The 14,000-nt window shown below is 38.1% G+C and overlaps 2 protein-coding genes and 1 pseudogene across 3 annotated transcripts in view; 2 read left to right on the top strand and 1 right to left on the bottom strand.

Moving 5' to 3' along the window:
- Hcs (holocarboxylase synthetase-like protein) overlaps positions 1-14,000 on the top strand; it is a 348,010-nt gene that overhangs the window by 51,066 nt on the left and 282,944 nt on the right. For both annotated transcript variants that reach the window (XM_076386483.1, XM_076386482.1), the window contains exons 6-7: positions 10,515-10,668; positions 10,735-10,800. In XM_076386483.1, the coding sequence (XP_076242598.1) occupies positions 10,515-10,668; positions 10,735-10,800 (220 nt within the window). The remainder of the gene's footprint in view (positions 1-10,514; positions 10,669-10,734; positions 10,801-14,000) is intronic.
- Positions 6,022-6,475, top strand: LOC143184747 (uncharacterized; annotated as a pseudogene).
- LOC143184746 (uncharacterized) lies at positions 6,487-7,699 on the bottom strand. The gene is made up of 3 exons (XM_076387209.1): positions 7,523-7,699; positions 6,850-7,032; positions 6,487-6,747 (listed from the first exon to the last, which is right to left on the bottom strand). The coding sequence occupies exons 1-3, from the start codon at positions 7,697-7,699 to the stop codon at positions 6,487-6,489; spliced, it is 621 nt and encodes a 206-aa protein (XP_076243324.1).

Raw genomic sequence — 14,000 nt, 5'->3', positions numbered from 1 at the left:
TTTTTTTTCAGATTTTTAAAATCGCGCATCATCTTAAAAACCTGCATTTGTTTAAAATAATTGCAAAAAAGATGATTAAAAAACAATTTTTTTTAAATGAAATAATTTTTTTTACAAACTTCAATATTTTCTCTATAAGCACCGTAAAGCTCATCTCCGTCCGCTTACTAGTTCAATAGCTATAATTTTTTTAAAAAAAGGTAGCACTTAACTTCAAACAGCTGTAAAATCGACAATTTTCAAAATTTTGAAAAATCCTTTGGAGTACATTTAAATATCGTTAAAGACTACAACATATTCAAATTTGAGCAAATTACAAGAACTTGCTCCGAAACGTGCCCGATTTCGCGTGGAATGACCCATAAGGCAAGTTATATTAAATTATTTTGCAATTACATAATAAACCGTGTTTATATTATTATTTACAAAAATAAAAAGACATTTATACATTATAAACATGAGCAGTTTGGGTGTTTCTTGATAAAGTAAATTAAAAAAAAGACGAAATATTCCTTTTCTGATATACCAAAGAAGTTTCTTTTTTATGTATACAGGGGGTTCTACACAATGTGGCGAAGCCGTTAAGGGGATATTCCTGGGGTGATTCTAAACAATTTTTGCCATTGCAAAAATGTTCTCTGAAGTTTTGTTAACGAGTTATTAAAGAAAAATATCGACCAATCAGAGAGCGAGGATAGGGAGCACTCGGCTGATCAGTGACGGTGCACCAGCTACGCGTATTTCAACGAAGCTACACCCCGAGAAGTCGCGCTGGAGGGATGCGAGAGCACGAGGAAAGAGACTTCGGAAAAAATTGTCAGTATCGATCGCAATTTCGCCGCCGAACCGTGTAACACCTTGTATTTATTTACGGAATGCCGCAGAACGTTCCATAATAATCGTTGTCGATCAATAAAAGGTCAAGTGCTCGTTTGGTGATGTGATTAGTGTTCGTGACCGCGAAGTGTTGTAAATGCAATGTGGCTTCTTGTGGTCTTGTATACCTGCGATCAACGCTACCGTCATTGCCCAATGATCAGGATCGGCACAATGACCCAATGGAGCAAGTGTTCAAGCAGCAGGTGAATTCCTCTCCGAATGGATGAGTTTTACCGCGACTAGTTACTCATATTACTAGAGTCATATTATTAATCTCAATTTATGTAAACATTTTTTGTTTTGGTCCGTCATAATTAAAGAAATAAAAATCGATGTGTCCGTACTTTTTATCGATTACAGCAACTAATACGTCCAATTTTCGTTCAGTCATTATGAAATAAGTATTCTTCTAAAGTTTTCAATGTTTTAATACACAGTAAAATAACGTACAATCCGTAGGAACTACGAAAACATTGCTTTTTACTTTTTTTATTATGGTATTACTTTACTAAATCGGCATTTTTAAATTCTTTTTCCTCGTTTTTATTTTTGACAATTTGGATAATTAATTTAAAAATCTGAAAAAATTTCACAATATGTGTCGTGATAGCCAGCGTGTCTCTGATTTTTTTTCATAATTTTTCATCCAATAGTTTAGGAGAAATTGGGCAATAACGTAAAGATTTTGAGTTTCTTGTACAAGCCTCGAGCACGGTGAGTAGCAGACGCTCCGCGTAACTTGTGCCCTGTCGCTGGTCGGCCGAGCGCTCGCTATTCGCGCTCTGTGATTGGTCGGGGTTTTTCGGTAATAACTCGTTAACAAAGCTTCGGAGGACATTTTTGCAAAGGAAAATGTTGTTTAGAATCACCGTAGGAATCTCCCATTTCCGGCTCCCGCAGTTAGTTTGGGAAACCCTGTATATGTTTACACTCGCGAGCGATACAAATCACAACTTGCCCGTCCGACATCTTGTCGATGATTGAAATTTTGCTCGAAATTTCCCCTGTATGATACAGTATACACCATGGCATACATCAATCAATGTGTATTTCAGGGCAAGGAAAAGTTTAAAAGACGTCAACTTTACTTGAAGCTTGAAAGGACATTTCAAGTCAAGTAATATAACACCTTCACATTGGTCATATTGCCTTGAATCTCTTGCATTTTAGCCACTTAAAGTTAAGAAACGTGACTAATCTGAACGTGCCTAGACAAAATAAAAACTTGAAGTGATGTTTCAAGTTACGTAAAATAACAATTTTCATTTTGGTCAATTTGCTCCAAATCACTTGCATTCAAATCATTTGAATTCAAGTAACTTGACTAATCTGAACAAGGCTTTAGGATCTTGGGGCGTCCTAGTTTTTTCAACATTATTTTTTACTTATAGCACAAAGTGCTAAAGGAATTAATTCTTGAATAAGTTTGCAGTCGTTCATTTCTAAAGAAATGTATAAACGGGATTGTATAAACCTGTATAAATACTGGTTGTTTCCGAATAACATGTACAAGCGGGCAGATGGTGGTTTCTTATGAAACAATAAGGAAAATATAACCAATAAAATTTGTTCATTTTCGGCTTACTTTCCGACATAGTCAGGATTGGAGATTCCCTTCATATTATACGCACTTACGGCTAAGATACGATTCACTCAGAGACGTGTAATGTCTACAGTGTTTGTAAATAATCATTATATCAACATATTCCCAACTCGTGTAAGTCATCATTGTGGCAAATTTACAAAATCTAAGTGTTCACGATGAATTGGCGATTTGAGTAACATATCAAAAGTCGTAAAACATTGTTTACAAACACAGTAGACATCATACGTCGTTGGGTGAATCATAACTTACAATTAGCCGTAAGTGCGTATATTGCGGAGCGAATATTTAAACTTGATTATCTCGAAATTTATGTCGGAAACGAAAAAGTTTTATTCGATTTATTAAAAAAATTTGACAAGGAGCTAAGGGTCAAGTTCTCGATGTACTGGTTCCTCATCAATTTTGTCCACTTCCAAAATTGTTATAAAGAAGGTGTTTTTCAATAACTTTTTCTTTAACACAGAATAGACGGTTGGCCTTAGTTTCCGAGATATTTACAGAAAATTTTATATACTTCACAGTTGAATTGTACCTTGTACGTGTTGTTACGGGCGCAGTCCGTAACTCCGTTCGTTCGTATCGCTTCTCTTACGAACAGAATTCGTAACTCCGTCCGTCACATAAACAATCACCCCACAGGTCAGTCATGGGAGGTATTTTTATAGAGAAAAATATACTTCTATGCGTTCTAACGTCTAGTCCGAGCCACTACTCTGTCTGTGAATTAAATGTGCTGAGACAGTGCGAAATGGTAGTGTGGTCGCGATAACAGAGCGGCTGTGAAAAGGAAGCTCGGCCACGATGCGCGAGTATATCTAAACTTCTATTAATGAAATATCCAAGGAGGATAAAGGTAAATGGGTTAGGAAACCATCTAGTCCCATACGGGCCCCGCTATGCGTGATCGATTTTCCCGAGAGGTGGAGGCTTATGCTAATACTGCATTTGGAAAGGTGAAGTAATCAGCACAAAGTATATATGAAGACAAAAGGAAAAAAAATAAATATATTATAGTCTCTGAGATTGTAACAAGTTGTTGTTGAATTAACAACAAGATTAACAACAGATAATCGTATGCATAAACAAAGAAAATTGAAGAGGAAAGAATTGAAATGCACCACGGTGAATGAGCACACAACCGTAAAATAATTACAATAATTATTATATAATATAATAAGATATTAATCACAATTATATGACGTTAATAAATGCACGCATCGTATAAAAGAAAGAAAAGGCGATAATTCATGTACAACAATGAGAAATCAATATATAATCAATACACAAAGAATATGAAACAATTCCAGACAATTATATATATAAATCAAAATCAGACAATATTCAAAAGACTCACGCAGTTGAAGAAATCAACGTAATCAATCCTTTTCCAGATAACAAATCCAATAATGAGCCAAATCAAATCCTTAAGGTATGCCAGTTCGGTTGTAAGATGCAGTACGATACAATGTAGCTATGAATGATGATAATACTGTAAAGAAAAAGAGAGCACACGCGGAATGGTTAGAGAATTGAATTTTATATCGAACTATGGTTTTCTGAACGAGTTGCCGAATTTTTTTTCGTGGGCGATTGAGTCCATTCACTCCCGTGAATCTACGCTCGAAACAATTAATAATTGAGAAAAGAACAAAAAGATAGAGGGAAAGAAAGAAATAGAATATAATTAAACCCACGGTCTCCCGTCACGCACCTCGCGACTTGTCGACGAAGAGTGATCGATCACGGAAATCAGGATAGGCAGGATCCTTCGAGGATCACCAATACAGTGATCTTCTGCCGTATCCGTGAGAGGTCCTGACGAATCAGGTGAGGCAGCGTGCGGGAGCCGTCGCGCGATTTGTCAACTCGCATTTCGATATATCGCGTGTGCTCTATTTCCGGTTTTCTTCACAATTCACAGGTTGCTCAATATTTTGCGCAATGCTACACATGAACAACATCCTCTATTACTCCTTACAATTAACGACGGTCAATAATTATTAAACTTGTTGTAATAATTTACACAAGTTTTTCACACTTTCGCGGGAAACGCTCGGCGTTTTCGTCGCGTGGTATCGTCGCTCGCGCGTCGCGTCGTGTCGCGCGCTGTATACAGTTTTTGTGCGAATTCCAAAACCAAACGCGAAAGGTTCTCATTCCAAATTCTTGACACGCCGTCACATTACAAAGTTTTCTGCGATTACTCGCAACCGTCCCAATTCATGCAAGATACAGGTGCATTGGAACCCTATGAACAATTTGCAATTAGCTCCAACAGGCATCACGGACAACAAGATGCTTGACTTGCAACAGAAGGTGTTGACCACACTCTCGGTGCACACTCATTCAAGCGCATGAGAACCCGCAATTCCAAACATCGTAATGTAACGATAGTTGTTACGGCTAAGGTGTTCATGCTCACCTTCTCGAGGCTTCAGAAGAACACACACACGCACACATACATCCTCACAACTCTCACACATTCACACACACTCGCGTCGCCGACTTTCGACGACGACTCCAAGGAGAGCGTATAATACAATCACAACAATTATAATTTAGAATTTTGAACGTCAAAGGCCAGAATGTGCCAGACTAGGAAATTCCATAATGACAAAGCATTGTCGTGACACACCCCGGCCGACGTAATGGCCGAAAGTCAAAAATCCGAAAAATTTCCTGTTCGAAACGTAACAGTGTACATTATCGATAGCGTTGGCGTGAGCCTGATGCTACCGCTTATCAATTGTTTCTTTGAACACGTCGTGACCACCATTACCATTCGTTAAGGAGGCCCTACACGATGAGACCTACCTCGAGGCATGCCTCAAGACAAGGTCTCATGTGAGGCGATGAGACATACTCTTGATATCATGTGAAAGAAAGAGAATGTTAAAAAAATATATCACTGCAACTATTGAGACAAATAATTTCACAAACCTGCTGGATGATATATAAAATTTAAATAAACGAGTCCTTGCTAGGAAGTAATAACATTTTATCTTTATTTATTAAACATGTCCTAATACTCTATTTTTATTAAGTTTTATTAATTGGCCGTAATATATAACTTATATGACTTATTATATGACTTATTAATATATGACTTATTAATTACTTTTTTGGTTAGTTGCCGCTCATCTACTTACATAAGGTTGCCAAGTATTTTTTCCGGTAATACTAAAATATAAATAATATAATTTTTATTTCTATAGAAGATCTCGAAAATCTTGGAAGCTCTTCTCGATCGATTATATCTTAATTCTAAAGTAAATACAAATTATTAAATTTTTCCTAGAATGAATGATTCCCTTCCAAATTCGCGTTCATTTATTCGCATTTTTATTGCGATATAGATAAATTCGTTTCACTTGAATTCATCGAAATCGATATAAACAAAATCGGTAGAAACAAAATTGGTAGAAACAAAATCAGTAGAAGCACAAACATTTTACCTAAACAAAATGAGAAAAGATGGCAGTCTTTCTTTTAATTTTTACACGAAAAACATCTTGAGTGCAACGAATGAAAAAATCATGAGTTTGGAAGGCAGTTGTACATTTTGGGAAAAATTTATTGGAATATATAAGGATTTTAAGTGTTTGTGGGATGTAAAATCTAAAGCATACATGGACAAAAATGCTAAAAATGCTGCAATGGAAGTATTAATTGAAAAGTACAAGGAAATAAACCCTTTAGCAAATAAGGATTTCGTAACAGAACAGATTCATAATATGCGGTGCAGCTTCCGAAGAGAGCTGAAGAAAATTAAAGGGTCCAAATCCACAGAAGCTTCGATAGATTGTGTTTACGTACCAACCTTCTAGTACATCAAATTGCTGAGCTTTATTTCAGACTGTGAAATACCGAAAAGAGGTATAGAAAATGTCGCATCTAATGATGATATTATATCGGAAATTTTATTAGGGGAGGCATATATCTATTTGGTGCGTGTAGCCTTAAAAAATTATGTAGGCTACAACGTGCTAATGTTATTGCATCTACATACCGACATTTATATCAATGCCTATTACAGAGTGAAAAATTCTAAATACGGATGGCATTATTCCAAAAGCATTCTCTATAACTCTCTGTACTCTGCTTAATCTGTAATTCAAGATTTTTTCTTGTCGTGAAAAATTTTTGTCGGGATACGGCTTCATTAAGTTCTCCATTAATGGAAAAACTTGATCTCCCACAAATGCATACGGTAATTGTAAATTTGTTCCTTCGGGCATTGTTGGGTTAGGAATATTCAGCTTCTTCCCTATTAATTTTTTATAAAACGCAATCTCTTGCAAAACACTGCTATCGGAAATTCTTCCATTCGTACCCGTATGAACCATTGCAAATTCTTAATTGGCATTAACAATAGCTAACATAACAACACTAAATGTACCCTTATAATTATAAAAGTAGGAATTGCTATTGGCTGATTTTACAATTTGTACATGTTTGCCGTCGATTGCTCCAAGGCAATTATTAAATTGCCAAAGAGTTTGAAAATAATTTGCAATTGATTGCCATTTTTCCTCTGTATCTGGAAACTAAAAAGAAAAATAATTTTTATTTATTTCAGAATCAGGATAATATTGAAGTAGAAGACTATTCAAATCTTTCTGAGTCATTTACTACTACATTTGCAATTTGTTCAAGAATATCAGAAAAAAGAAAATCAGGGCACAATAATAAGCGAGATAAATTAATAGAATTTGCTTGCCAAACACTATTGGGAAGTAAGGAAGACGATCCGTTTACTATTACCGGAAAAAAATAGCTTGCGATCTCAAGCAATTAGATCAGCGACAGCGAATAATAACCGAAAAACTAATTAATGACGTCATATACAACAGGAAAATAGGAAAACTTAATGAAAATTATTCTATAATAGAACATGTACAGCCAACGTATCAAACGATGACAATGACGCCAAATTTTCAAAATATTGAACAGTCATTTATGAATTTATAAATTATTTGAATAGAGATTTTTGGAAAATAAAAATGAAATGTTATTAAATGAAATATTATTACTTACCTTCAAATATTCATCTTTTAAAGTTTTACATATCCCCCAGCAGGTTTGTGGAATTATTTTTCGCAATAGTTGCGATGATATCGCACAAGAGAATTTCAGATCTTCATAATTTTGACCTACAGGAAAATATCTAAGTGTAGCTATCAAACGTTCTTCTGTAGATACAGCTTCTCGCATTACTGTATTTTTTTTCAATGAAAGGTCAGACTAAATTTAAAATAATATTACATTTTTTTTCATCCATACAAATGTAATTTATGAAGTCTTTTGGTTTATTTGTGTTGACAACAGAGAGGTCTAAGAACTGGTTTTATTTTGTATAATTATTACAAGTTTCATTTGTGTTAGAGTTAGCTGTATTGTTATGATTAGGTTATATTTTGTGTTAAGTTCTGCGATTGTTCCGATATATATGTAATCATTGTTATCGTTGTTATTAACACTGCGTTGAGTTGCGTCAATGGTTGCATTATGTTCAGCCCTATAATTGTATTGTATTACTGAAGTCTGACCCGGGGTAGGGGAAGTAGAATAAAACACACCGCGGGGCCACCGAGGGCTTTTTCTTTGGAGAGAGGCACGGGTGACTAACGGAACGGTCGGGAAACGGGGCTCGTGTTTTCTTGACGGGATTCGGGCGGGGACAGTGGTTGAACATTGCAGAATCGTGTTAATGCTCTGATCAGAGCAATCTCGTGCCAAGTAATACGACTCGGTGTAATCGCTCAATTGCAAGAGCTCATATCATGGGAGGACATTCAGGGTCTTCTCCTGAGGCGTGTTTATGCTCGGTTAGGAGCAGATTGTGCCAACAAACGCGTCTCAGCAACCAGCTACCCGATGGCAAGGGTTCCTAGGAAAGGCAAGCAACTGGGAAAGGTTCCAGTGGATAAATTGGGTGCAGCCCCTGTTCACCGATCTTGCGGGTTCAGGAAAGATTTAAGACGACCGTTTATAACAAAGCGCGGGTATGACCTATGAGAATTAGAGTTCCGTGGAATCACTCCTGTCTCTGTTCAACGTTTAATAAATCGGCCATAACAAGTGAAAGTGGAATATAAGAATTCCAAGAAATGGCGTCTGAGAGTATAGCCCCTCCATTCGTAATTCTGTCGTACCATGCCGTAGTGGGAATGCCTGGCATTGTAACCCTACGGTGATGTAGTCCGGTACAATTTGATTGGAATTCTTTTAATAAATATATATGCGAAAACGTATTTCTTTGCATTAGCCAATTTTGTTACCACTTTCTTTTTTACGGGGAACTTTTTCTTCTTCGGTATACATAGCTAATGCCATAATCAGCGCAGGACGTTTATTCGTAGACAAATTTTCTAACGCCATTTCACGTTGAAAGTTGTATGAGTACTGAATGTGATTAGGTTTCATGAGACCCAGAGTATGTCCTGCCGTCTCATGTGAGACCATGAGACCTTGTCTCGAGACATGTCTCATCGTGTAGGGCCTACTTTAGTCGCGCCAGTCCCCTTACCTTTCTGTCTCTCGCCCTGGTTGTGTTACAGAGCCTGCCTTGGGTTGCCCCACTCTTCTGCCTGGGAGCAGGTAGGGAACCTAACAGGTATTCTTTTGTGCTACGGGACCCTACGGACGTATGGACGGCTTTAGCTTGGGTGCTAGTATAAGTATACGGTACTTTCGGAACACTCGCTAACATTCACCACACGGTACGCGTCAGCGTCAGTAGGAAGAGTGGAGCAGGCTCCGCAGCACAGCTAGACGAGGGACGGAAAGATAAGAGGACTGGCGGGACTAACGAATGGTAACGCTGGTGGTGACAGCCGGTGAGCAATTTATATGTATAATGGATGAACAAAAGATTAAATTTGGATTGCTTTATTACCAGGGGCCCGTTCCTAATACCGCGTACACCCTGCATACACAAGGTGTATTAGGATGGGCGACTGTACTTGGGACAGTCGTTTAGACCTAGTTTGAATGGCTGGGTTAAGTGCAGTCAATCACTTCTCTGAGGTGAGGTGAGAACCGAACCTCAGCAGAAGCCTGCAAGAGACCGAGTCTCGTGCTGGTGATCCCGCCTCCCCGTAGCCCCCGCTGAAACGCTGTCTTCCTTGGGCCCATACTTGTATGGGTACAAGAAGAGTAGTAACCAAGTGAATCACTTCCCTTCTGGGACGGTCTTCCCTTCGGGTGATCCTGTAGGAAGGTGACGAAGGGGTTTTTCCGGGTTTGCGGCCCCTGACAGTGGTTTAACGCTCCGAACACCGGCCGACATAGACATAAACCTCGTTCGAGATGTCTTTTTTTTTCTTTTTTTTTTTAACTCGGAGAAATGCCTAACGCACACCCCGGTGGGGGAGTCCCAGGGTTGTGTGGGGCTTGCACCCACTAAAACTCCACGGTGGCCGTCATCGGCGCATGAGGGAGGACTCCGGGAACTCTTGCGAATACTTCCGTAGCCCCCCGCTCCAACTCTGCCGCTAACACCGCGGCGGAGTGCCTTCTGAGTGGGGAGTTTGATCTCCCCACCGGGCCGCGGACGCCTCGCGCTACGCGCCCTGCGCCGGCGACTCCTTCGGTTCCCTTCGTTCGGGATGTCTGCTTCAGGCCATAGTCAACAAACACAATCAATGCTCTATTACCAGAGTGCTAATAACATTGTTATGAGCGTAAAGCAAAAGATAGGAAATTTTTTAGGTACTAGGCGCTGATCATAACACCGGTTACATATTTGAAATGTATCAAGAGGCTTGCGCATTTCAATTAGCTACATACAAGTTAATATATTCGTTAATGTAGAGGGGTTGTAAGTAACGTAAGTCGAATCAGTCTTGTGTTCTAGCATACATTTAATCAATATCAAGATGTAATGGAAACAATAACGTGGTAATGCGGGAAAATTCAAAGAAAATTGTAATTTAGAAGTGACTATTATTCGGAGAAATATAATAATATCTGTTTTACAAATTCTACTTGATATGATTTTGAAACTTAAATATGTTATATTTTCCAGATTGAAGATTATGGTTTAATTATTACATGGACCACAAATAAGAACTTGGCTGTAATTATAGAATCTGACTTAGATATGGTCGCAAAATTTTTTATTACAGCAATGGAAGGTCAATGCTATATCAATAATGGCTTATTACTAAAACGTATAGAAAGTAAGTATGGAATTGTCTTTTTACTAATTGAAATTTGCGTAGCAAACCTGTTTTATATGTTTTCAGCTGTTCTGATGTCAGGGAAGCCTTGTTCTTACAAAAGTGACCTGTTGAATTTACGACCAACTGGAAGTAAGAATAAATTATACATAATAGTTAGTAATGTTTGAAATTGGTTGAAGCTACTTCTGATATCACGTGCCTTATTCAACCAGCATTATCGAAAGACACCAGACAGAAAACGTGTTAAAGAGGGAGCAGTTAATTCGCGATCATGGTGATATTTATCATAGAACTTCGAGGCCAAATTAGTTTCTAGCAAACATTTTTTCTACAAGACAATTCTATGTGACTTATTACGTTACTAGATTTGGCGGAAAAATTAAAGGGCCAGTAATTTTTGGTTAAAAAATTGGTAGTTTTTGAACTGGTGTAATTCTGTTAACCCTCGAAAAGCCTACTATTTAGAACTGCTACTTCGTAAACCTGACACGGGGTCAAAAATGACCCAACTTTGGCTAAGTGAGAGTTAAAAATGATCATAGAATCACAGTTTTTTTTTCAAGTTAAAGCTTGAGCTCTCTACTTTTTGATATCATATTTTGATTTTAAGTTTTATGTATCCCCACTATTATAGCATTTTAAAAGTTAAACTGGTTGTATTAGCGGTGGTGAGAAATTCGAGAGAGCAAGAGAGCGTTAACTCAGGTTATAGTTCAGAAAAATAAACAAAGGAGAACACGGTACAATTCAATGAACGAAAGGTAAAGAAAACGTTAAATTTATACAATAAATAAATAAGACACTTAACTTAAATTAAACGAGGATTTGACGCGGTAAATCTTGGTTGGTGCAGGAAGTTGATCACATTAAGCTTTAGAATGGTGAATCCGTTCCAGTCAGTATAGGTTGAATAGAACGTAATGTTGCACGTTGCTAAATATAGGAAGAAAAAAGAAACACCAAAGAAAATCAACGGTAATTGAGTCCTTGAGCTGAGAGCACGTCAAGAGATTACAAAGGTTATAATTTATGATACAATATTAAGGAAAACTGTAACACTTGTTCAGACAAAAGATATGTTTATCGAAAAAAGTCGTGCAGATATATTTCAAGATTTTTTTAAGAAAGCAAGATAAAAATGAACGACGACAGCGGTCGATTTTTTCATTTGTATCGCTGTTCAAAGATATCGCGTGACTCGATTTGAACATTAGGGACAGTGATGCCAGAATCGTGGGCGCTGGGCGCTCGACGGTTCCCTCACTATGACCTACCGGCGTCCCCCACTATGCTTCCATCGATGCGCACACAAGCTACGCGTCCCCTGTACGTGTGCGGTCCGCGTTACTCGTTGCTTTCAGGCAATGTTCCATGTTTCACGTTGCCAGAGGCGAAAGCTCGAGCAGAGGCACAGAGGAAGGCAAAATGAATCGCCGATCGCCGTCGCCGACGTCGGTCGCTAACGTGAACGGCGACTCGCGACTAGGCGATACTCTTCAAATCCCAATACTGCAGATTTTAATTAACCCATAATTTTACGTTATGACTTCACGATAAAGTAAAGTACTACACATTATACATAGTCTGACACTTTCATTGCTAAGGGGTTACTACGTTCTTGGCGTCAAAAAATTGATGATTTTTGGGAATTTTTTAAGGAGGGAGTGAAATAAATCGAAAATGTTATTATTGTGTCTTATTTTTGGAACCTTTATTTAAATAAAAAAAGTTTTTTCGCAGACATTTTCCCTATTTTACCTCTATTTTCTGTGGCTGCAGTAATCTCTGTACCAAAAACGACGACTCCTAATCAATACAATATTTGCCTACTAAAAAGGCACACAGTAATAAAATATGGACGACGATGTTATAAAATGGTATTTTAACAATAGTCCATTGAGCCAAGATTTGGAATCTTGGAGAAATTATGAAAATTATGCTATTTTGTAGGAAAGAATCAATTTTTTGTTTGAAATTTCAACTTTGAAATAGGAAGAAAAATATCGATAATGATAAATTGCAAAAACGCATTTAAAGCGCGCGGTGTCAACAGCGTTACGTTTCCACGCAACCGCCTAAAACAAAAGAACGTTGATTTGAGCGGGAATAGATGCTACGCGCGTCAGTATTGACATTGGTCATTTAAAGCCCGCGTCCGCGACACGTGCATCCCGACGTAAACAGCGTGTGTAGTTTTTATATATATTAGAATAGTGCGAGTGCGCGTAAGTGGTTCCGGAGGACTAACATTCAACTAAAGAGGAATTGCAACTGCTTCAACGATGGATTCTGGACCAGCTAAAAGGTACAAAAAAAGATTCCAGCAACATTGGTTTGATGCTGACGACTCGTTAAAGGTTTGGTTGCAAACTATTTCCACGGACGAGTCAAAATGCTTCTGCAAAGCCTGCAACAAAGTCTTCGATTGCGGGCTTTCAGAAATACGCAGGCACTCGTTTACACAGCTGCATATTAAAAATATGCAGCAAATGTGTAATAATAATACTGGAGGTATCGGTTCTACCACAACCGGAGAAGAACCGTTACCAACAGAAAACCAAACCGAGGAGTTCGTCGCGTCCTCTTCTTCATCGACACTCGATGAAAAAATAAAAATAGCGGAGATAAAATATGCCGCTTTTTTCGCTGAACATAATGTTCCCCTTTCGGTCGCGTCTGATTTTCTTCATCTCATGCAAAACATAGGCAAGGAGCCTAAAGTGTTACAAGGCATGAAAATCAGTCGCAGTAAATGTAGCAAAGTTATTGCTAATGTTTTAGGCGTTCGCGAAAGGGAACGCATTATTGACAATGTACGGCATACTAAATTTTCAGTTTACGAGGATGAAACCTCGGATTCGACAAACGATAAATGGCTCACCCTAGCAGTTAAGTATGTTGAACCATGTCGTTTGTCAATTAGAACCGAATTGTTACAATTAATTCATCTGGATGCCAGCGATTGTTCAGCAGTAAAGATTTTCAAATCTTTCGAAAATCAGTTGCTGAAAATGTAAATTCCTTTGCAAAATATCGCAGCCCTTAGTTGTGACAATGCTTCGGTAATGACGGGTAGATATTCTTCATTCAAGTCCAAGTTACTTGAAAAACATCCAAATGCCGTAACATTGCCATGTGTATGCCATTCTGTAGCATTGGCAGCAAGTACTGCTTATGCTACAATTCCCGACGAATGTGACAAATTGCTTCGAGGCGTCGCTTCTTATATAAACAGCAGCCCTAAACGAGCTGCTATTTTCCGTCAATTCCAGGAGAGCTTCGAGAAGTCTCCTGTAAAAGTTCTCAAATTCTCTGATACACGTTGGCTC

This window comes from Calliopsis andreniformis, chromosome 10 (genome assembly GCF_051401765.1).
Source record: "Calliopsis andreniformis isolate RMS-2024a chromosome 10, iyCalAndr_principal, whole genome shotgun sequence".
NCBI lineage: Eukaryota > Metazoa > Arthropoda > Insecta > Hymenoptera > Andrenidae > Calliopsis > Calliopsis andreniformis.
Note: the sequence above shows the minus strand (reverse complement) of the source record. Positions and strands in the feature narration are given on the sequence as shown.

Excerpts from the sequence above, each read along its gene's own strand:
- LOC143184746 (XM_076387209.1), bottom strand. The coding sequence starts at position 7,699 with ATGCGAGAAGCTGTATCTACAGAAGAACGTTTGATAGCTACACTTAGA. Across the intron at positions 7,033-7,522 it reads TAAAAGATGAATATTTGAAG|TTTCCAGATACAGAGGAAAA; the intron begins GTAAGTAATAAT and ends TTTTCTTTTTAG. Across the intron at positions 6,748-6,849 it reads TTATGTTAGCTATTGTTAAT|AAGCTGAATATTCCTAACCC; the intron begins GCCAATTAAGAA and ends TTAATAGGGAAG.